Source organism: Scomber scombrus, chromosome 2, assembly GCF_963691925.1.
Source record: "Scomber scombrus chromosome 2, fScoSco1.1, whole genome shotgun sequence".
Classification (NCBI taxonomy): Eukaryota; Metazoa; Chordata; class Actinopteri; order Scombriformes; family Scombridae; genus Scomber; species Scomber scombrus.
This window is the reverse complement of record NC_084971.1, coordinates 33,506,038-33,531,135: the sequence shown is the minus strand read 5'-3', so window position 1 is coordinate 33,531,135 and position 25,098 is coordinate 33,506,038. Positions and strand designations below refer to the sequence as shown.

At 39.9% G+C, this 25,098-nt stretch overlaps 1 protein-coding gene across 1 annotated transcript; it reads right to left on the bottom strand.

The window, feature by feature from the left end:
- akt3b (v-akt murine thymoma viral oncogene homolog 3b) lies at window positions 1-24,006 on the bottom strand. The gene is made up of 13 exons (XM_062439260.1): window positions 23,961-24,006; window positions 15,584-15,709; window positions 15,375-15,486; window positions 11,183-11,327; window positions 10,446-10,577; window positions 10,117-10,182; window positions 9,810-9,878; window positions 8,418-8,540; window positions 7,205-7,333; window positions 4,774-4,988; window positions 1,561-1,648; window positions 707-809; window positions 1-86 (listed from the first exon to the last, which is right to left on the bottom strand). Exons 1-13 carry the CDS (start codon window positions 24,004-24,006, stop codon window positions 1-3), a joined length of 1,440 nt encoding a protein of 479 aa, XP_062295244.1.
- Window positions 24,007-25,098: the final 1,092 nt, after the last annotated feature.

Sequence of the window (25,098 nt, the reverse complement as noted above, 5' to 3'; positions counted from 1 at the left end):
TCACTCCCGCCCGCTGGCTGAGTAGGAGAACTGTGGGAAATGAGGCCTTCGCTCGTTGTCCGCCGCGTCCATCCCGTCCTCGTCATCTGAGAACAGAAGTAGACGAGTGAGAGGTTAACGTGTTGGCTCTGATGCTGCCGACTTATTATTAAAGACTGTGTAAAGTGAATTCAGACATTTTCTTCTAAACACGTTAAATAGGTCATAAATATATTTCTAAAAAAGGTGTAAAAAGCATTTCAACCATTTAGATTTGAATTGTGGCGCTAGGCTTCACAAACTGATTTCTGTGTCTGGATTTAATGAGCGGGTCTGAAAATTACACACCGGAGCATAAACCCGCCCCTGCTGCTGTAGAGGTATAAATACATTCAGCGCACACTACTACTACTACAGTCTACAGGTAGCCAGTTAGCTGAGTTAGCCGCCGAGTTAGCCACCGAGCTAGCCGCCGAGTTAGCAGCTGAGTTAGCCATAGAAAGCTCTCAGACATAGCGTCCATGTTTCTGGTAGAGGTGGTGACTTTGATTGACAGGTGACACTTGGTAGGGGGCGGGGCTTCAGCGAACTCGGCGGCCACTCCCACAGCGTTTGGGAGAAGAGAAATAGTTTACACAACATTGAGTAAAAGTTGTGTAAACTTTAAAATCCTTCAGTATGTCATCAGCGCAGGTAGAAATGTTGGATTTGCAGTTCTTATTCTTACATTTCTCTGGCGGAGTGATGGTGATGGTCTGTGCTGTGAACTCCTCGTCGAAGTAGCGTGTGTCCGTCTCCGAGGAGACCTGCGGCATGAAGGGCGGGACCAGCTGGGACAGACAGGAAGTGAGAGACGGTGAGAGACTGAACATCCGTTACATTAACATCAACAGTGGTAATCTGAGTGTGACGTTAGCAGCAGCCACAGGTTTGACTTTTAGGGACATGAGAGATTATTCTTTTAGTCTTAATCAACAGGAAACTTATTAAGCAGAAAATATGATAATCGGATAATTTAAAGCATTTTTAAAATTATTATTAACCTTTATTTTACCTCTAAAGACTCAGGAAACAACAACAATGCAAAAACAATATTAGGAAGATAAATAGAAGAAAATTTTAAAAAAAATGAGTAAACCACAATTTATATTATTTATATGTGGTCAAAATGGACGATTAAGCTAATAATGCTAATTATGCTAATTGCTCAACATATGCAAATTATCATCCGGCAGTTTATGTATACTGGGGACCCATACTTCACATTCCTGCAATAAAACTCTATGGGCCTGGCTACTAGACTAAAATGTTCCTGCATGAGTCTGAAATCTTAAATATGTGGTGACGCAGCAACGGGAAGCTCTAACAGTCAAGTTGGTTAAAATTAAATGTTGGTGAAATGAGATAAAGACGAGGTAATGTTTCTATTTTGGAGTTTTAAATCCCAGCCAGACTTTCTTTTTTTTTGAAGAATGAGGTAACCCTGATATACCAAGAATATCTCAGGTACGCTGCTTTGGAATAAATTAAACCATTGAAGTTCAGAGTGACGTCTTAAAGCAGCTAAATCCTGCTTCTCACCTTCTTGTCGTAGACGTCCTGCCAGTCGACTGTGCCAAAGAAACTGTGTCGCATGATCTCCTTCGCATCATCCGGTCCGCCGCCCAGCCTGTCAAGAGAAAAACAAGAGACGTCAAAAAAAAAAAAGTTTAAAAAAAAGACATCAAAAAAAAAAAAAATGCTCCTGTTTCCTTTAAAAGTCTCCATCAATGCAACCAGAATATCCACCTGCTACTGATCCCAAAATAACCCGGCGGGGTGAACGAGTTCGCTCTCTCTGAAGCTGCAGTGAGTCCTTTTTTTTCTCCACTGGTTTCTTCGTTAAGAGGAATAAAAAAAAAAAAAGAAAAGAAAAAAAACGCCTCCAGTGATAACCAGACCAGAGTGGGAAATTAGCAGCTAAAAGCACTTTTACTGAATATAATTATAATTAAGGAGGTTTAGAGATGGTGTTTAAACTGTAAAATAAACTATTTTTAATTATTAAGAAGATTAAGAGACAGAAGACAGGAAGGAAGGAAGGAAGGAAGGAAGGAAAGAAGGAAGGAAAAGAAGACAGGAAAGGAAGGAAGGAAGGAAGGAAGGAAGGAAGGAAAAAAAGACAGGAAGGAAGGAAGGAAAAGAAGACAGGAAGGAAAGAAGGAAGGAAAGAGGGAAAGAAGGAAGGAAGGACAGAAGGAAAGGAAGGAAGGAAAAGAAGACGGGAAGGAAGGAAGGAAGGAAGGAAGGAAGGAAGGAAGGAAGGAAGGAAGGAAGGAAGGAAGGAAGGAAGGAAGGAAGGAAGGAAAAAAAGACAGGAAGGAAGGAAGGAAAATAACACAGGAAGGAAAGAAGGAAGGAAAGAAGGAAGGAAAGAGGGAAAGAAGGAAGGAAGGACAGAAGGAAAGGAAGGAAGGAAAAGAAGACGGGAAGGAAGGACAGAAGGAATGAAGGAAAGAAGGAAGGAAAAGAAGACAGGAAGGAAAGTGGGCCGGAATGGACCCCTCGGCGGGCCGGTTCTGGCCCAAGGGCCGCATGTTTGGCACCTTTGCTTTAGACGTATAGTATCTGCTCAGATCGATGTCGGACTCAGATGTTTAATCTATGGACGGATTAAACTGAGGAGTTGTGAGGAGAGAAGTCTGCCTCTTCCTCCTCCTCCTCCTCTTCCTCGCCTGCTGCCACCAAGGGAAGCAGATTATAATATAAGTGTCAGAGCTGATACTGGTTCTCTAACCTTTGAAGCTATCGACCCAAATAAATCAATACCAAGTAGTATTGAAAAGTCTCCCGTCAAACGATACATGCAATCCATCCTTTTTGCTCACTCTTTTATAACCCTTAAACAGGCAACGTGCAGCAGGAGATACAGACTCTTTAAAACCCTGTTAGGAGCATGATTGGTTACGATGGTTGTTTAATTGTATGTGCCTTGAATTGTGACGACTAGATTGGTAGAACTGAAGCTTGTGGCGAGTATATACTTTGATAGAAATGATAAAACACTAGTATGTGTGACATTAATGAGCAGGGAAAGCGATTCTCTTTATCAAATAAAGCATTCAATTGTTTACCATTATGACCATTTTTATACCTTAACAGGAACAACGTATCTTGGACGAGATACAACTCATAAAAATCTAAAATATACAAAATAATTTGAAAATATATTGATGGAAATGTTTTACTTAGGTGCAAAAAAGGTAACTAGTAACATCAAATTATTTTCCACTCATGCCTGTTTAAGGGTTAATGTGACATGTGCTTGGTCCAACCTGCCTGTGGTTAGGGTTTGGTACAGAGGTCGCTACTTTTAAATGGTACCAACCGAACTATGTCGGTACAACCAAGTACTGATTGACGGCAAATCAAACGGCCCCAAATTTCAGTACATTAAGGTTAATCATCCTCTGTGCACACGTCACGGCAGAATAATATGTTCAGCTATTTATTCCAGGGTAGCTTTCCAGGGTGCAATACCGCCAGTAACCAGCTGGTGGCGTTTGTCGAGAAATCCCATAAACATCATTACATCTACTCAACTCAGTTACCATGGTAACTCTATAATAGCACTAAAACTACACAGATGCATTATGAGAAACAGTGCTGATAAATATGTTTAGAAGAAATATGATTAATAACCTATGTGGATATATTTGTATATATATTTTGTATTTCTTATATATGTTTTAGATATTTACTTTATATCTCATATTTACACTGATTATATTTTTCTAATTGTACCCTTAATATTTATATCTTTATTCTTTTGTTTAATTTGTGTGTGTGTGTTAAATGTATCTTTATCTTTGCTGGAAAGCACCACTAAACATTTCACTACACATTGCACTGTGTATACTTGTGTTTTATAATTATACTCTATTTAAAGTAAGAATTTTGGGACTTTTTGGTTTGATACTTCAGCCATTACAGATTTAAAGTAAAGTACCGAAATTAAGTAACGTTGAGTACCGATAGTGAACATCGTATCGGTTCAAATGCGAAAGGTACCCAACCCTATCTGTCGTGGTGAATTGGAGTTAGCGTGCTTAACAGTTCAGCAGTCAAAATGCTGACTAAACTCTGTAAAATGTGTGTCTACACTACACGCCTGTTACACCGGATAAAAGACAGAGACCTAAATGTGTTAATGGGAATCTAATGAAATACTCAGTTGGTATCATTATCACTTTAAGGGCTCTTGGATCGGTACTGGATGGAACGATACCCAGCTCTAATAAGTGTATTATCTAAAAATGTCAATCAATCAAACTTTGTTTATGTAGCAGCTGTCGTACAACAGTGTTTTACAGATGACTGACGAGCTGATAATAAGACAGAGCAACATTCAGGTCAAAGCAACAGCGAAGATCCTCATGAAAGCCTGAAAATGGTGATAATACATGAATGAATCTTCTACATGACAAAAATACTCTGTAATTTCCCTGAATTTTGTGAAAATTGGGGAGAAACAGGCCACGTTGGTTATCTACTAGTTTGAGTCACTTTCCATGTAATCGCTCATCTCCACATACAGGTCATCCAACTCTCTCCTTTCTCATTTCCTGTCAGCTCTCTTCTGTTTTTCATCTAATAAAATGGCCAAAAAACCTACAAAAAGTCATTTTCTCTGCATAATTGCACACTTGTACACAGCTGTAAGTGCTCGTTACTAATAAGGCGGCTCCTCAACTTCCTCTCCTCACTTTTCACCCCTTCACATATGAACCCTGCAGACTTGTGTTGCTGCGTTACCTTTTGTTGGGGTCTTTGATGAGCAGCCCCGACAGCAGCGACTTGGCGTCGGCCGACAGGGTTCGTGGGAACTTTATCTCCTCCATCAGGATTAGCTCGAACAGCTTCTCGTGGTCCTGGTTGTAGAACGGCAGGCGGCCGCACATCATCTCGTACGTCACCACGCCCAAACCCCACCAGTCCACCGCCCGGCCGTAGTCGTTGTCCTCCAACACCTGATGACGTAACAACCAGACAACACTGCTTTAACATAATGTTCCCAGTTATAATATCAAACCTGCTCTTAAAAGGACAAATTCAAAGTATTTCAGACGTGTGTTAAAACAGCTGTAATCATTCCTCCTGTTCATACCAGGCGGGGAGTTCTGGTCCTCTGAAATGAGGCCAATGCGGAAGTAACTTAAAACTGCATTCTATCAAAAGGCCACCTGGGGGCGACCGTTTTGGTGTCAAAAGGACTTCCGTCTCTATACAAGTCAATGGAGAATTCACCAACTTCTCACTTGATTTCTAACCTCAGTAAACGTTTTCAAAATGTGTTTATGGTCTCAATCGCTAGTTTAAAGCCTTCTTCAATGCAGTATGATGTTCATTTGGGACATTTTGGCCTCCCTGATTTTATATTTGACGATAAAGCAGGGTATGCATTAGGGCGTGGCTACATCGTGATTGACAGGTTGATTGGTTCACAGGTTCAGGAGGGCGCCTCATGCTCCTCCTGATGCCCATATAAGTAGAATCCCTGTTTTTATTTTTCCCGGCATTCACCTGAAATTTTCAAGATGGCGCTGCTCAGATCCGATACTATTGGCCTCCGAGCAGCAGTCCACAAACCAATTGGTGACGTCACAGATGTTACGTCTATTTCTTATATACAGTCTATGGGAAATACCCAAAATAAATTAGCTCCAGATCATCTTTTAAATACATGTTTCCACAGAAGGAGGACTGTGGGTTTAGTCCTCCATCACTAACATTGTAAACATTATGAAGGGATCTAATGGTCAGTATGAACAGGAGGAATCATTACAGCAAGAAAAACACACTTAATGTTCATTTGAGCTCCTTATTAATCATTGTTCCAGCTGAAAATAATGCATTTTTAATTTTAATGCATCAATAGATCGAATGAAACTTTCTAAACAACCTGTGACTCTTTTTCTTCCTTTTTTTCATGCAACTATTTTTTGACCCAGACCTAACTGATGACCTCTTTCATATCCTTTTTAATGCAACTATAACTTTCATAATCTCCACTAAGGTGACACGTTAGAAGAAGTGAAATCAGTAAGTGACATCCTGCGTTTGTTGTAAAGGACAATATTTAGCAGCGATTTGAGGAATTGCATCTTTTAGAGACTTCCACGTTCAGCTCTGGTGGTTTTGCTGCTTCGTGACAAACAAAGAGTCTGAAACACTTTTCTAGATTTTCATGTGAGACAAAAGACACATGACTTTGGTTTATGGGGTTAATGTTTCATCTCAAACATCTTTCTTTGTCTCGTTTTAACCTTTGTGTCGTCCTCCCGGGTCAAATTGACCCCGTCTGCTTTGACTGTTCCTTCTTTCCTCCCTCCTTCTTTCCTTCCCTCCTTCCTTCCTTCATTCATTCCTTTCCTTCCTCCCTTCCTTCTTTCCTCCCTCCCTCCTTCTTTCCTTCCCTCCTTCCTTCATTCATTCCTTTCCTTCCTCTGTTCCTTCTTTCCTCCCTCCTTCTTTCCTTCCCTCCTTCCTTCCTTCATTCATTCCTTTCCTTCCTTCATTCATTCCTTTCCTTCCTCCCTTCCTTCTTTCCTCCCTCCCTCCTTCTTTCCTTCCCTCCTTCCTTCATTCATTCCTTTCCTTCCTCTCTTCCTTCTTTCCTCCCTCCCTCCCTCCTTCTCTCTTTCTTTCCTCCCCCCTACCTTCCTCCCTTCCTTTATTCCTCTGTCCTTTTTTCCTTCCTTCCTCCCTTCCTCTTTTCCTTTCTCCCTCCTACCTTCCTTCCTTACATCTTTCCTCTGTCCTCCCTTCCTCCCTTCTTTCCTCTGTCCTCCCTTCCTTCTTTCCTACCTCCTTTCCTTCCTTCTTCATCCTTTCCATCCATCGTTCCTTCTTACTCCCTTCCTTCCTCGCTCCTTTCCTTCCTTCTTCCCTTCCTTCCTTCTTCCTCCCTTCCTTCCCTCCCTCCTCCCTTCCCTCCCTACTTTCCCTCCTTCTTCATCCCTTCCATCCATCCTTCCTTCCTTCTTTTTCCCTTCCTTCCTCCTTTCCTTCCTTCTTCATCCCTTCCATCCATCCTTCCTTCTTACTCCCTTCCTAGCTCCTTTCCTTCCTTCCTCCCTTCCTCCTTCCCTTCCTTCCTCCCTTCCTTCCTTGACTCGAGGACAACAGGAGGGTTAATCAAACAGTCATAAAATGAAAACAATAATCAGAGTGTTTGTTCTCTGACCTCAGGAGCGAGGTACTCTGGTGTCCCGCAGAAAGTCTTCATGGTGGCAGTGTCGGTGATGCCTTCTTTACAGAGGCCGAAGTCCGTGATCTTAATGTGTCCGTCTTTGTCCAACATGAGGTTCTCCAGCTGATGAAGAGGACGAGAGAAGAGAGGAAGAAAAACAACAACAATTTAAACTTATGGGTCAGTGATTAATAAGGGTTGGCAAGAAGAACAAATAAAAAATCAGTTAAACTAGTTTTAAAAGCAGCATCAGGTTTGTTAAAATGTACATTTAGTATTTTTGTTGGTTTTATATCATTTGAAATGATATTTACACCATTTTTTAACCAAAAGTAAGACTGAATGCTCCTGAAAATGTCAAATGGTGTAACCACAAAAGAATGATAAATATTACATATTTTATCCTCCTGGAAAGAAAGAAAGAAATAAGAAGAAGTAGTATAAGGACAGAAAGAAAGAAAGAAAGAAAGAAAGAAAGAAAGACAGACAGAAAAAGTAAGTAAGAAAGAAAGAATAAAAAGTAGGATGAGGAAAGAAAGAAGAAAAGAAAGAAAGAAAGAAAGAAACAAAGAAAGAAAGAAACAAAGAAAGAAAGAAAGAAAGAAAGAAAGAAAGACAGACAGACAGAAAAAGTAAGTAAGAAAGAAAGAATAAAAAGTAGGATGAGGAAAGAAAGAAGAAAAGAAAGAAAGAAAGAAAGAAACAAACAAACAAAGAAAGAAAGAAACAAACAAAGAAGAAGAAGTAGGATAATTACAGAAAGAAAGAAGGAAAGAAGGAAAGAAAGAGAAAGAAAGAATTAAAGAAAGAAAGAAAGAACGAAGTAGGATAAAAAAAGAAAGAAAGAAAGAAAGAAAGAAAGGTTCCTGGTCTCCATGGTTACCAGAGTAAATGTAATATGTAGAACAATAGTATTCCATTACCTTTATTTAATATAAAGTTATAATGTAAGATCATGCCAAACTAGTTGATATGGTGTTTTATTGACAATTTACTGTTTTTAAGCAAGTTGAATTATTTGGTACAAAGTTTTTATGGTTACACCACTTAGACATTTTTGCCATAATCCTGCCATGCCATAATAAAATTTGATGCTGGGTCCACAAAAAAAGAATGTGTGCAAGTTATTCATACGTTTATTTTCATATTTCAACCCTTTAAAATTGTAATTGACCCTTTAACAGAGAGCAGGTGCTTCACAGGTTACCTTCAGATCACGGTAGACGATCTTGGCAGAATGTAGGTAGTCTAAAGCGGAGACGATCTCGGCGCCGTAGAAACGGGTGCGGTCCTCCGAAAATACTCTTTCTCTTGACAAGTGGAAAAACAACTGCGGAGAAAAAACAAAATTACAAGTTCACAAACCTCAGCTGTCAAGATGAAAATGACTGCCGGACATTTTTCTACAGTGATCAAATTAACACTCAGTTATACTCAAAAAGAAAAGTAGTTTAGGATTCTCTAATCGTTCAATCAAATCATACGACTGAGTGTCACTGGAGATGTTTCATAGGTATTGTCATTTTTGAGGGCTAAGGACGATCTTTTATCTTTGTCTCACCCAACTTTTATTAGGTTCACTTCGTACCTGTAGATACAACGAATGCAGTCTAATATAAAAGCTGATGAATTGATCAATAGATTATTAGCTCACTGTAGATATATAAGACTTTTATGTCCCTGACTATTGACTGTTACAAGTCATTGACATTTTTTAATAAAGCCTGATAGAGCCATGTACTTTAGGGTAAAAAAGGGGGTAAAATACACATTTAAAAGTTGCATTTTCATCGCACCGTGCGCCATAAAGGTGTCAAAACTGGCCAAAAAAGTAGAGCGGCCATAAACGATGGTAAAGGTAGATGTCCGCCCACCTAGAGTTCGGTGCTGTTTGAGGTTTCTTCCAGTTAAAGGGGAATGTTGGGTCTAGACCTGCTCTATGTCAATCAATCAATCTTTATTTCTATGGCGCCAAATTACAACAAAAGTCATCTTCAAGGCACTTTACACATACAGCAGATCTTAAGTGGGTAAGTACTTCCTTAAGCAGCCTAGTTGGGATCAGGTCTAAGAGACAGGATGATGATTTGGACGAAGTAATCATGTTTCCTGTTAAAGGATAAATCAATGCCTTACTTTTGTGTCTAATGGTTCGAATCTCACCATTAACTCTTTGGAGGTCTGCTCAACCGTTTGGTAGTGACCTACTTTGTGTCATGATATCTGCTCAAAAACTAAATCTATTTAACCCATTTAACTTTTTTGGGTAATCGTTTGAGAAATTGGGGGGATGGTGAAGGAAAAGCTCCAAAAAGAAGATGAATTACCTTTTGGAGGGAAACATTAGATTCAGTTTAACCTCCTTCTATGTAAGTTATTAAATATAAATAAGTTTATCTTCTGGTACAAATTAGTGCTTCAAACTCCAAAACACAACAGCGGAGACGTCCGAGTCCCAAAAACTCTCCAAATAAAACCACAGTGAACGGAGCGGCTGCGTTCTGATTGAGCTCTTTGTGTCGTTCATCAACAACTCTTCAGTAACGCTTGAAATAACTTTCCAGCATGAAATGAGACTAAAAGAATAAAAGAGTCTCACCTCTCCTCCGTTGACGTACTCCATGACAAAGCACAGTCGATCTTTAGTCTGGAACGAGTACTTCAGAGACTGAAACACAAATATAAAATCATTATTTTAAACTCAGACTGTTTCAAACACATCATTTCTTTAAAGAGCAGAAGCTTTGTGGTCTTAATTCGGAGCATCTTTCCGGCTCTTATCATTGACAAGGCTTCAAAAGACTCGGTGACCGCATGCTTCTCTTATTTTGTTAAAAGTAGGAAGTGAATTAAATGTCTCCACACATTTAATGTTTTATAATGCAAATCTACACGATGATACTCACAGTTAGGAATGGATGTCGAGTGTTTTTTAATACCCTACTTTCTGTGAGCGTGTGAGCAACTTCATCCTGCGAAATAAAACAAAGAAAAGAAGAAGAGGAGGCAGATTAATGATTGATTGATCAATGAGGAGACAAAGTTGCCTGTTTTCAGTCATAAAGGTTGGGAGTAGACATCAACGATAAATCCATTTGATTATTTTTACATATAAAGTCTTGATTATATGAGTCATTTCAATCTGTGGCATCAAGAATAAAAAATAAACTACAGTTGCAGATTAATAACATTTAGAAAAGTGCCACACAGATGATTAAAGAATCTGGTAAAGGACCTTGGCTATGATGACTTCCTTCTTTAGGATCTTCATGGCGTAGTAGGTGCCGCTTGCCTTCTCCCTCACGAGAATGACTTTCCCAAAAGTGCCTTTGCCCAGAAGCTTCAGATAGTCAAAGTCATTCATTGTCTGGATACAAAAAAAAAGAAGAAGAAGAAGAAGGAGAAACATTCAATAAACTCACATCTTCTCACTCTGATTCTGCATAGGCCTAGCATCCTTATGGCTGCTGGAAATATCTACTTCATCTAAACTTGCCCAGTTAAACACAAGACAAAGAAAAATACACCAACAATTAGGGCTGGGCAATTAATCGAAAAATAATCGAAACCGACATTTAGAAACTCTGATCGACTTAATCTTGCTCATGTCAATTAATGGTGGTGTTCACTGTTGCCATGACAGCAAAGGTTGCATATCTTTTTAACCCAAACCATGATCTTTACATAGTTCTAATCAAGTAAACTAAACATTAACCACAGCGTCACACCTTCAAACATCATTATTTTACCTCCCTAAAGATCCTCATGTGTAAAATACAAAACAAAAGAAACTGTGAAAATACATAATTGTTCATCAAGGGAGGAGATAATCGTTCATTAATCGTAATCGAGGTTAAATGTTCAATTAATCGTGATTTAGATTTTTGCCATAATCGCCCAGCCCTACCAACAATAAAACAAGTCGAGGATGCTCAGGTGTGTTTTTTAGGCAGATTGTTTCCTATTGGTCACCTTTCGTTTGTAGTGGCTGATGGAGGTGTCCATCTCCTCCTCGTTGACGTTCTCGATGGCAGAGGTGGGGCTGCACAGGATGCCCTCCTCCTCCTGCTTGGCCAGGGACTCTGCGACCATCTGGATGGCCTCGGCCCACTCGTCCCTAACAGGAGACGAACGGCGGGTTAAAACACACCAGCAGGAGGCGCTCTAACTGTGGTTTCATTTTTATACTTGACCTACATGTTCAAGTATGTCTTAACCCCTTTTATAGGTCTGCTCAACTGTTTGGTAGAGGTCACTTTGTATCATAATATCTACTCAAAAACTAAATCTATTGAACCCATTTAACTTTTTGGGCAATCTTTAGCACTTGTATGAGCTATGTAATGCACACACAGACCATCAGATTGTGTTATGGTTGCTATAGATACAGGTTGTATTATGGGGTTGCTATAGATACAGGTTGTTCTATGGTTGCTATAGATACAGGTTGTTCTATGGTTGCTATAGATACAGGTTGTTCTATGGTTGCTATAGATACAGATTATGTTATGGTGGCTATAGGTACAGGTTGTTCTATGGTTGCTATAGATACAGGTTGTTCTATGGTTGCTATAGATACAGATTATGTTATGGTGGCTATAGATACAGGTTGTTCTATGGTTGCTATAGATACAGGTTGTTCTATGGTTGCTATAGATACTGATTATGTTATGGTGGCTATAGATACAGGTTGTTCTATGGTTGCTATAGATACAGGTTGTTCTATTGTTGCTATAGATACAGGTTGTGCTATAGTGTATAAACGAAGAATAAAACAAATCACTGCTGACATCAGAGATCCTGCTGGAGACATTTATGAAGCTGAATTTCATTTTTTAAGCTTGTATATGAACAGAATGAGTCTCTAACATGTTTTTAATAAAAGGTTTTGAACAAATGAGGTGTGAATGAGGTCTGTAGAGGTCTGTAAAACATAAAATGTAGGGTCAATGAGAAAAAAAATCATGTTTTATGTTGTCATGGCCTCAAAGAGATAACCTACAAAGGGTTAAAGCAGCAGTCAGGTGTCCATGTGAGCAGTGAAAGAGGTTTTTCCTCTCTGTAATCATTCCTCCTGTTCATACTGACTATTAAAATATCTCCTTCAGATGTGCCACAGTGTGTCCACACAGTCATTTAAAAGTAGCTGATCAGCTTCTATTGAGCTTCATCAGTGTGAGTTAGTCATATCAATGATATCTGACACATTTACAGTCTTTTTAGCATCAGATTCCCTCTTAGTGTTTCCCTGTTGAGCTGTGGTGGAAGTATAGTAACAAAAAGACTTTGGTACTAAAAACACTGTAACGTTGAAACATAGAAGATGAAGATTTGACTCATTTGGACGACTGAAGCTTCATATTAGCTTCAGATCAACTTTTAATTCCATGTTTACACAGAAGGAGGACTGTGGATTTTATCCTCCATTACGTCCATTGTAAACATTATGAAGGGATCTTCTAATGGTCAGTATGAACAGGAGGAAAACCAAAACTACTGAGAAACATCCTTTAAAATACTGATTAAATGTACAGAGTTAGAATCATTTTTTAAGTTTACATGCAACCCAATGAATGTCCTGTTTAACTCATATCCTACAGCTGCTGTAAAAGCCATGTGATACCAGGTTGTTGTTGGCTGTGTCCTGTTAATAACATGAGGTAATAAGTCATAATGTATACATTATATTGTGTTTTGGAATGAAACTTGGCGTGCGGCCTCAGACCCACACCCCGATTTCCTGTCTTTCTTCTCGCTGTGTTGACAGACTTTTGTTGTGTCCACCGAGGAGAATTAAACACGAAAACTCTCCAGTCTGGTTCAGGACTGAGAAATACACATATTGTCATTGTGTTTTATCTCAGACTTCTCACCTTATTTTTGTTTCTTTTTTCTTATACAATACTGCGCTCATTTAGCCTACAGTAAGTCTATGCTAATATACGATAAGCTGTTTAGATGTGTTTTACAGGTGGTAAGAATGAGGAAATTTAGCAGTAATTTTAGGTAAAAAGTCCAAAGTTAAACCTGTTGGTTTAATTGGTCGACTTTAATTGACTTTCAAAGCAGTTGTTGATTTCCGGAGGAATTTCTTTGAAAGAAACACAAGACTTATTAATCATTCATTTTCATATACAGTGCATCCGAAGAGTATTCACACCACTTATTCTCATCAATCTTCACACAATAATGACAAAACGAAAAAGGTTTTTTAGACATTTTTGCAAATGTATTAAAAATTAAAAACTGAAATATCGCATGTAGGTAAGTATTCACACCCTTTACTCAGTACTTTGTTGAGGCGCCTTGGCAGCAATTACAGCCTCAAGTCTTCTTGGGTATGAAGCTACAAGCTTGGCACACCTGTATTTGGGGTATTTCTCCCATTCTTCTCTGTAGATCCTCTCAAGCTGTCAGGTTAGATGGGGAGCGTCGCTGCACAGATATTTTCAGGTCTTTCCAGAGATGTTCAATCAGGTTCAAGTCTGGGCTCTGGCTGGCCCACTCAAGGACATTCACAAACCTTCGCCCCAGTCTGAGCACTCTGGAGCAGGTTTTCATCCAGGATCTCTGTACTTCGCTCCGTTCATCTTTCCCTCGATCCTGACTAGTCTCCCAGTTCCTGCCCCACAGCATGATGCTGCCACCACCATGCTTCACCGTAGGGATGCTATTAGCCAGGTGATGAGAGATGCCTGGTTTCCTCTAGACGTGACGCTTGGCTTTCAGGCCAAAGAGTTCAATCTTGGTTTCATCAGACCAGAGAATCTTGTTTCTCATGGTCTGAGAGTCCTTTAGATGCCTTCTGGCAAACTCTAAACAGGCTGTCATGAGCCTTTTACTGAGTAGAGGCTTCTGTCTGGCCACTCTACCATAAAATGCCTGATTGGTGTAGAGCTGCAGAGATGGTTGTCCTTCCTGAAGGTTCTCTCATCTCCACAGAGGAACGCTCGAGCTCTGTCAGAGTGACCATCGGGTTCTTGGTCACCTCCCTGACCAAGGTCCTTCTCCCCCGATGGCTCAGTTTGGCTGGGCGGCTCTTGGAAGAGTCCTGGTGGTTCCAAACTTCTTCCATTTACGAATGATGGAGACCACTGTGCTCTTCGGGACCTTCAATGCTGCTGACTTTTTTTTGTATGCTTCCCCAGATCTGTGCCTCGATACAATCCTGTCCTGTCAAATTCCTTTGACTTCATTGGTTTCTGCTCTGACTGTCAACAGTGGGACCTTATATAGACAGGTGTGTGCCTTTCCAAATCATGTCCAATCAATTGAATTTACTACAGGTGGACTCCAGTCAAGTTGTAGAAACATCTCAAGGATGATCAGTGGAAACAGGATAGCAAAGGGAGTGAATACTTATGTACATGTGATATTTCAGTTTTTTATTTTTAATACATTTGCAAGAATTTCTAATAAACCTTTTTTCTTTTTCATTATGGGGTATTGTGTGAAGATTGATGAGAAAAAAAAGGAATTTAATCCATTTTGGAATAATGCTGTAAGGCTGTGGGGGAAGTGAAGGGGTGGTAATACTCTCCGGATGCTCTGTACGTCCAATTTTATATACACACCTGTAGACAGATTACGTATTTTTTCATGTAGAGTCGGTCTTCTATTTACTGACTGAAAGAGGTCCGGTTACAGTAGCACTGAGGTGAATGCTATCTGTATTTTACATATAATTAACAGGAGTCTTCTTGGGATATAATAAGGAAATTATTGAACCTCTTTTCTTTATTGTCCTTTAGTTTGTTATTATAATATCAGAGTCAGCGTTTATCTGTTTATCAGTGTTTATCGGAAACCTGTGAAATCCCAATGAATAATAAATAAGATATAAGGGCAGAATAATTATTTTAATTATTTTAAATATGTTTTTTTCTGGTAACATAATTTACAGAAGAGACAAAAGTAATTAATATTTTTTTGAAGTGGGCCATATTGTATTTTTGATTAAAATAATGTGATTCATTTTTTAACCAATAATGAAATACTTTAACTTAGACTAACTTTCATCATTAGCTAAGAAACAACAGTAGCCAGTACTTTAATAGATATTTTTAGATAAATTAGATGTTATAAATAATCCTGTTTCTTTCTTCCAGACTCATATGTAAGAACAAAACCACTGAGGAGGAAGAGGAGGAGGACGAAGGCTCACCTCTCATCAGGTGTGTCGACATGAAAAGTCCTCTCGATGACGGTGGTCCACTGCAGACAGCGGATGATGAAGGTGTTCGGCTTGGGCCTCTCCGTCTTCATCAGCTGACACTCTGATCGTCACACACAGAGAGAGAGAGAGACGTATTGTGATGTTTGTTTGTTTGCATTCGTTACACAGCGGACATCAAACCTCTGCTCGTGTCTTACTTGCTACGGAGAAGTTGTTGAGCGGGTAAGCCAGGTCGGAGTCCTGCGGTTTGTCCTTGTAGCCGATGAAAGAGCCGTCTGACTTCAGCAGGAAGTAGCGCGGTCGCCAGTTCTTGATGTACTCACCTGCAGGAAGGAAAAGATGGGTTAACATCGACAGGTCATCATCCTGCTCACCTGAGTCCGGACGCTCCGAACGTATATAAAATATTCACTTTTCTTGCTTAACCTTCGTGTCGTCGCCCCGGGTCAAATTGACCCCGTCTGTTTTGACTGTTCCTTCTTTCTTTCCTCCCTTCCTTCCTTCCTTCCTTCTTTCCTTCCCTCCTCCCCTACTTCCTTCCTTCCTCTACTTCATCCCTTCCTTCTTTCCTCCCTCCCTGCTTCTTTTTTTCTTTTCTCCCCCCTACCTTCCTCCCTTCCTTTCTCCCTCTCTCCCTCGTTCCTTCTTTCCTCCCTCCCTGCTACCTTCCTTCCTGTTTTCCTCCGTCTTTCCTTCCTTTCCTTCCTCATTTCCTTTCCTCCCTTCCTTCCTCCCTCCCTCCTTTTCTTCCTTCCTTCCCTCCTTCCTTCCTCCCTCCCTTCTTTCCTTCCTTCTTCCTCCCTTCCATCATTCCTTCCTTCCATCTTTCCTTCCTTTCTTGACTCGAGGACAACAGGAGGGTTAAAAAGTGGCTTTTAAAAATGTTGTGGTTTGGTATCTTCGGCTGAAACTAACAATTATTTTCATTATCAATTCATCTGGCTATTATTTTCTTGATTAATCAATAAATCTTATCTCTAAAAAATACCACATCCCAAAGTGACTAGTATTTAGTATTTGGGCAGGTTTAAAAAAAAAAAAAAATCAATTAACAATCCAAACCCCAAAATGATTCATTTAACTCTCACATGAGAAAGAAAAGCTCACATTTTAAATCTGTGACGGGCACAGGAAGGAAGGAAGGAAGGAAAGGAGGGAGGAGGGAAGGAAAGAAGGAAGGAGGGAGGGAGGAAAGATGGAAGGAAGGAAGGAGGGAAGGAAGGAAAGGAGGGAGGGAGGAAGGAAGCGAGGAAAGGACGGAGGAAGGAAGGGAGGAAAGGAAAGAAGAAAGGAAGGAAGGAAGGAAGGAAGGAAAGGAAGGAAGGAAGGAAGGAAGGAAAGAAGGGGTCAATTTGACCCGGGAGGACGACACAAAGGTTAAAAAACCCTGAAGCTTTTGTCTGGTTCAGCAGCACCGTGATCCGTACAGATTTCAGCGCTGTGACTGAAACACCTCAACATCCACAAACCAACAAACCCAAACCCGTCCTCACACATCCGATGACTCACACAGAAACAACACAGCGTGCGCCGTGCGGTGAGGATGAGGGTGAGGATGAGGAAGACTTTCAGTACTGAGACATATTGAGAGGAGTGTTTTTGTTGTTTTCTGACAGCACTTCCTCTTAAAACCAGAGAAGAAGAGGAAGTGAAGAAGGGCCGGTTTGACTCAAACTGCTGCACAGGTACAAATAATCACTTTTAACATGTTGACCTTATATGTTCTGCTTATTCTGAGTTTTAGCTACTTTCACTATGTTCTTATTTTACTATTTTGATATTACATTCATTTTTGTTCTGTTTCTTTTTTAACATTGTTTTAATCTATTAGGCACTTTTAATGTGAAGCAATTGATGTGTGTAATTTATTATGTTGGGTAAGAGATAGATAGATAGATAGATAGATAGATAGATAGATAGATAGATAGATAGATAGATAGATAGATAGATAGATAGATAGATAGATAGATAGATAGATAGATAGATAGATAGATAGATAGATAGATAGATGGGTAAGTAGATAGATGGATAGATAGATAGATAGATGGATGGGTAAGTAGATAGATAGATAGATAGGCGGTTAGATAGATAAACAAATAGATAGATAGACAGAAACATAAAAATACCCAAAAGTTGTACAAAGAAATCAAATTCTGTGTGTGAAAAGGTGCCAGTAAAAGTTCCCTGCAGTATCTAAAAGATATAACACCTAAAAAAAAGTGAAATGTCTCACAGCAAACACTAAAAATAAACTACTTAAATAAACGAATAAACACTAATAGAATAAACTACCAACCTCTAAACTAACGTCACCATCGGCAGTGGGCGAAGGAAAACATTCAAAACCTTCCTACATGAAATTTAAGACTATTTATTACCTTTCTAAATTCAGTTTTCAATATTTTTAAAGCCTGCAAATACTCTGAATTTAGCTTTTTTGGCTAAATGACTTCAGCCATGAATCATTTTTCCTAGTGAAGTATTCATTTCCTGTCAGTTGAAAAGAAACAACAATGACCTAAAGGTTAGATCAGCAAAGTTAAAGATGTATCATGTCTTTATTTTCTACAGGTCAGCAGAGTCATGTATTGATGTGGGTGGATTATTAAAAACAAAACTCCGATTCTGACTCTGACAAAGCAATGTAATGTGCTGCTGCTGCTTCATTTCCAGCGTATTATAAGCCACTGTTGCCGAGTCAGTAACCACAGTTTTGTTTTGTGTGTAGTGTTTTAAGGTGAAAAGAAGAGGTCTTAGGTCATGCTCCGACTTCCTCTTTGATCAGAAACCTTTTTTACTTTGACTGGTTTCTCAAAAGGTTTACAGTTTGAATCAACAGGAGATACATGGACTCAAAGGTCAGACTGTAAATGCTTCATAGAGACTGAAGACTGAGGATCTCACAGCTTTTCTTGTTAAAACTGGGTGGACACAATTACAAAATCTGAATTGCAGAACCAACCCAAAGTCTTTAGGGCGTTAACGGGCAGACAGCATCTTTTTCAGTAAGGCGTGGTCTTTATTAAATGTAAAAGGGGATATTGTAAGTTTGTTAGCAGCTGTTTTCGGCCTCATTCAAGCAACTACTGTACATCTAGAAAATCTAAAGACTTCAGTGGGCGAAGACCTCTGATCTCGATTGTCTGGTATCTCGAAACTATGAGATACGTCACATTAATAAGGGTTGGGTATCATTTAAAACATTACGATACCAGCACCAATCCAAGAACCCTTAAAGAGATACTGATACCAACTGAGTCCTTCATTAGAATGGGAATAGGAAAGTATGCGGTTTCACAGGTGAGCAAACTGAGACCTTTATAGTGCTGAGTATCGGTTTAAAAACTATGATACCACTACCAATCAAAGAACCCTTAAAGTGATACTGATACTTCATAAGATTCCCATTAACACATGTAGGTCTCTGTCTTTTATCAGGTGTAACAGGCGTGTAGTGTAGACACACTTTAGAGCGTTTAGGTGTCACATCTTGGCTGCTGAACATGCTAAGCACGCTAACTCAAATTCACCACGACTTCACCACCACAGACGGGTCGTAGCTGCTGTGGCAGTGGACCAATCACATGTCGGGTTAAATCCAAGAACGCTTGTGTTGATTGGCTGTGAGAAAGTCCATACAAATAGTCATATTTTCTAGATCTGGGTGCAAAAAGGATCGATTGCAGGTATCGTTTGACGGGAGACGTATCGATGCAACTTGGTATCGATGTGATTTCAATAGGTGTTTGTCCTGATTGTCCACTCAGGATAAACTTTACATTTACTGCATAGTTCAAAACTGATCCACCACTTTCACTTTAATACCACCGCTGAACAATAGTGCTGACCTACATTCACAGTTTCAACAAATATCTACAAAAAAAAAAAGCTCAAAATTCAGTTTCAATATTCAAAGTTTCCAAACACTCCTGATCCTGAACTATGTGTGTGTGTGTGTGTGTGAAGTTTTGATGTTTAAACCGCACAGAGAGCTGCTGCTGAGGCCATTTTCTCAGAGAGGGCTGTTAAGACTAAATTATAAGAGCACACAGAGGTGCAATAAACAATTCAGGGACTTGTGGGGGCCGGAGAGGAAGGAACCAGAGTGTTAGGTCATCCTCTGTATGCTCATAGTGCCACAGAGAAACTTCCCCCTGCTTGCCTGCCAGCCACACACACACACACATATTAAAACCAGTGTGGGAAACAACACACACCAGCCAAGTGCGGCTCAGACTGGGCTACAGCCCCGCAAAGCTCGCCTTCTTCTGCTCGCCGTCTGGCAGGTAAACAACCATTGTTTGGAGGTGCTGTTCTTCAAACTGGCAGGTTGGCTTAGGCCGTGTCCACACTGAGCCAGCTGAATGTGGAAAACACAACTTTACTTCCCTGTGTTTTTGGCCTTCAGATCTGAAGCTAAACTGAGGGTTATTTTGTTTTTTCACAATTTAAAGAAAGTGGATAAATGAGTGAATGAATCTGCAGATACTGGTGATAAGTTGTAATGAGAATGAGATAATAAGTGTGTATTTGTGGCTGAAAAGCATTTAAGTGAATCAGTATCATTTATAGAGTCTCCTAAATTAACAGCTGTTCCTCACAAGCTACAACTCACAGGCTTAAAATATTGATATTATATGAAGTGAAGTTTAACTGGGAGATCCTGACTGCGGAAATTTACGTGACACAATCAGCTGATCGCTTCACTAGAAAAGACTTTGTGTTTGTTCGAGTGATGTGTCCGTCTCTTTAAAAAGGGGACATAATCTGCATATTTTCAAGCTCTATATTTATCTTCTGGGACTCTACTGGAATATATTTGCATGATTTACAGTTAACAAAAAACAAAAAAAAAACTCCTTATTTATCTTCTACTGGTCCTTTATGCAGCTCCTCAGTTCAGCCTCTGTCTTTAACAGACCGTTTTAGCTCCTGTCTCTTTAAGCCCCCCCCTCCTCCTCCTGATGAGCCCACTCTGCTCTGATTGGTCGACTTCACAAAGCTTATTTCGACTCCAGCAGCTACGTAAACAAACCATGAAACAAACTACAGTAGTGCTCTTCTGCTTTTTCTTTTTCTTTACCAAAAAATATCAACTTTTCAAATAAATTCGTACATGTTGGAGCTGAAATCCGATCTGAAATATGATCGGACAACGTGAACAACACATGGAAAAAACACTGCAGATATGTGTAACGAACCAACGTCAACTCAAGGTAGAAAAAAAAGTTGAAAACGAAGCGTAAACAGCAGGTTGAAGCCGTAAGTTTTGACTTGCAGGCAACAATTTCTACATATGTTAACCTCAAGATTAACACATTTAACGTCCAACATCAGAAATACCAGAAAAATCAGAATATGTTCCCATTCAATTTAACTCAAAGACTTTGCACGTGTTCTTCAACTATAAAAGTCTACAGCAGTTTGTCCTTTCTTTGGCTGAGTAGAGTCACCTGCTATTAAGAGTTCAAACTGTAGACACGGCTTTAATAGTTAGTCAGACATCCTGTCCCGCAAGATAACGGTCACAGGTTCAAAACCCTCAGCAGCTGCAGAGTTCTTTGGGATTCAGATGTCCTTAAACAAAAACATGCATATCCTCCAGAAGTCTAAATGAATGAGTCAGCGAAACGATTTAAAAGTTTAAAATAGACAATCTGACAGACAATCAGAGAGAGAGAAGCTGCCATCTGTGGCGGGAAATGTTTCATATTCTGGTGCTGCGTAGAGACAAAGTTAAAGCCAAAGCAGATACAGATAAGAACAAACCAACATAAATAAATCCATTCAAAAACACAAACACAGACACTCCGAAAAAGACGGCAGCCACGTTTTAGTCCAACTGTCGAGTTTGCATTAAATCAGCTGTGCAAGAACAATCCAAAAGATAAGAAGAAGAAGAAGAAGTGCCTTTCAATAGCTCTATATTGTCAGTACTATCGGTCATATTCACACCTTCCTCTGATGGAAAGCAGGGCTGCACAATCCTGCTTAAAACTGCACAGTTTTGGTGTTGCTGAGTGGAGCTTCTTCACTCACAAACGCTCTTTGGCTGAGAACAGACACCTGACTACAGACAAAGATCATCAAACTTACTCCCAAAATCAATCAATCAAACTTTATCTATATAGCACCTTTCACACAGGTTAATGTAGTTCAACGTGCTTCACAGCTGATAATAAGACAGTATAGACCGAGGACAATATGAAGAAAAAGGACAAAAACAAAGAACTTGAGACCAATGCACGCAAAAATAATAAAATAAGAATGATAAAATATTCAGATTCATAGTGATGCTCTTGTCGACTCGATCAATAAATGTAGATAACGTTAATAAGTTCAAAAACACATAGAAAGCTGACTGTGCATGATACGTTTCACTTAAAACGGCAAAAATAGACTCGTAAAAAAACCGCAACGGGTCTCTAGAACGCTCGGAGTCGGTGTGGATTTATACATTTACAGAATTCGAAGCGTTTTTGAGTAATCATTTCAAATAATCATGATCTCTTTACCAACCAATATGATCATGATTATGATTTCTGCTATAATCGAGCAGCCCTGGTGTATGTTTTTCTGGGTTGCTCAAATGGAAATGTCCACTCAGCCGTTAGCAAAAAGCAGTGAGGGTTAGCGCGCTGACATGCTAACGTGTTTTTCCCCCAAATGTTCAGCTAACTTGCTAAAAATCTATAAAATTACATGAAAACTGGTAAATAAGACGCACTTTTGATAAGGCGAGCGTCTTATCTACCGGTTTTTACGGTACGTCTTATTGCTCATTTAAAAATTCATAATCAATGAATATCTAAGTACTTTTCAATTCCAAAGTTTAGTTTTTTGTTGGACACAAGATGTCTCCTACTTCACTTAAAAAAGGCTATTCTTTGCGTTTGTGCACTGGAGTTACTGTATAAATCCGCTCTGAACTAGTTACTGACCAACATTATCATTTATTTAGTCGTGTTTCTGTCCAATATTCTCTCTCTTTTAGCTCTGTTTTTACTCTGTACCAAATCCTGAGGGAAATATCTAAATGCTCCACTACGAGCAGGTAGTATACAGCAGAGTCCTGCACGGGTCCTGTTTTATAAAACGTTACCCACTCATACCATCTTGCACCCGACCCGTTATCCAACAGCATAACTAACTAAAATCTGTACTCGACCCAACCAAATAAAACCGAAACACCAACCACCACCCTAATTAAAATCAGTCTACCAGATCAGAAACAAATAAAATCTCCACTTCTCTTTTTCTCAACTCCTCGGGATCCATTTCAACGACCTTAATGTTAGCAGATGTGAGTTTTAAATGAAAGCAGTTCTGTGAGGATGCATGCACGAATAAACTACATCCTTTAAAAAGGCTTTTATCAACTTGAATTACAGACATTTGCAAAAATTAGCTTAAGCGTTGCACTTTAGACCCGCGGTCCGCATGTATCCGACCTGACCGGTACCCGCAAATTACACAGTAGGGTATCTTCCACTTGTTTCATCAAAATTTGCGGGTCACCCATCGGAAATCGGAACCTGTGCAGGACTCTGGTGTATAGTGGCTTTTTACAGCTTTTGTCACGGCATCCGAAAGTTGGTGATGCCGCAGGGTTCCCAAACATGAATAAAGCTGATTCTGTTATTCCTATCAAACTAAAAACTTAATGAAAATAATAACTAAAGTAATATAAGATAAGCGTTGAGTGGAAAGTGTCAGCGTCACCCAGCATTGACACCGGTACACTGAACAACTAGCTGCCATACTCAGGTGCTAAAACAACGCCTACTTGCTGCAGGTAATCGAGGTAATCAATAAATGTAAACAATTAAATATAGCATTAAGTCATTCAAACACAAATACAACATCTCACAGGCTACATGAGTATATTACTGAAGCTTTTTTTTCCTCTAAAAACGACGCTATGAAAGTGCTGAGAGTGAACCAAAACAATAAAGTTGCAGCTGGACAGCCAAACAATGAGCTGAAACTCAACTATAAAGCTCCGTAAAGCTGCAGAGAGGAGCTGCAGAGTCTCTGATAATCCTCTGTAGGTTCATCAAACTGCAGAATTCAGGAGTGAAGGACTCAGTTTAACCATCAGAAATGTTCTTCAGATGGTTAAAAACAGCTTTGGAAACTCCCAACAAAACACCTTTCAGACGTTGGAATTGGAAACTTTCAGAAACCAATCTGATAATTGTGACCACTTAACGCAGCAGCTGGTCAGATTTGGTGCTGAGCAGGTAGAGAACAGTGGCTTTTAATCTGGAAATGACACCATGAGAGCGCTGAGAGTGAACCAAAACAGTAAAATAGCAGCCGGACAGCTAAACAATGAGCTGAAACTCAACTATAAAGCTCTGTAAAAGCTGCACAGTGACTGATAATTATACGTAGGTTCAAAAACATTACACGCTGGCAGATCAGACTGTGGCGGGTATAAAAATGAATTAATTATAAGCACTTTAATGTGAGCAAACAGAAACTTTCCTCCTTCAGCGGATGAATGTGTGAAAACAAACAAAGAGTAGAAATTAAGGATTGATGACAGATGAACACAAACTCTCTCCTCACCTCGTTTCTGGACCCAGCCTTCCTTGACGACGTTCTGGTCGCTCATGGTGGCTTCTCCTCGTCACCACTTCTCCCAGTTCTCCCAGTGTGGTGACCGTGAAGGGACAGTTGCCAGCTGTCCGTCAGACCTCTAACCTACCTGCGCCTCCCCCCTTCTCACCTTGACCTCAGATCTGTCTTCTCTCTTGCTCTCTCTCTCTCTTTCTTTCTCTCTCTTTCCCACAATCACTTTCTCTTTCCTCCTCTCACCCCACCGACCCACAACCTGACTTTCTCTTCACTATCTTGTCTCACTCCTCTCCTCGTGTTCCTCACCTCTTTTAGCTTTTTTTTCTCCTCCCCCTCCCTCCTTCCTTTCCTTCTCTGTCTCTGTCTTTATTTTACAGTGTTCCTTGCTCTCTTATTCTCCTAATGTCTTCTTCTTCTTCTTCTTCTTCTTCTGTGTTCAGGCACTCCAGCGGTGAGTCAGCCTGGAAGGAAACGGAGGCAGAGAAAGGAGAGCAGAGAGAGAGAGAGAGAGAGAGAGAGAGAGAGAGAAAAAAAAAGGAAAAGCACACAGAGCAGGTCAGTGGATAGTTTCCCTCGCACAGCAAACACAGCAAGCAGTCCACTCATTGTTCGCAGCCACTTCCTGCCTCTTTAACTCCTTCTTTCCTTTCCTACCACCATCTTCAAATGTCCTCACTTCCTCCCATCATTACCTCATGACTTCTTTACCTTCTTCCGCTTCCTTCCTTCCCTCACTAACTACTCTCTTTCACTTTCCTCTATCTCTTCTCTCCTCCCTCTTCCCTATTTTTTCCTCACAGTTTCTCCTCTTCCTCTGCTTCCTTGGTTGCCTCCCTTCCCCACAACTTCCTTCTCGTCCTCCTCCCTGTCTGCCTCCACCCTGTCCTTCTTTCAAGAGTTGCAGCAATTAGTCGATTAATCGATTGGTTGTGAACTATTAAACTCATTTGCAACTATTCTGATAATTAATTAATCATTATGAGTAATTTGTGAGAAGAAATGAGAATATTTCATGGTTTCTTTTTTCCTCTGTGACAGTAAACTGAACATTTGGGGTTATTGGACTGTTGGTTCGGACAAAACAAAACATTTGAAGACTTTTTTTCTCCATTTTCTGGACCAAACAACT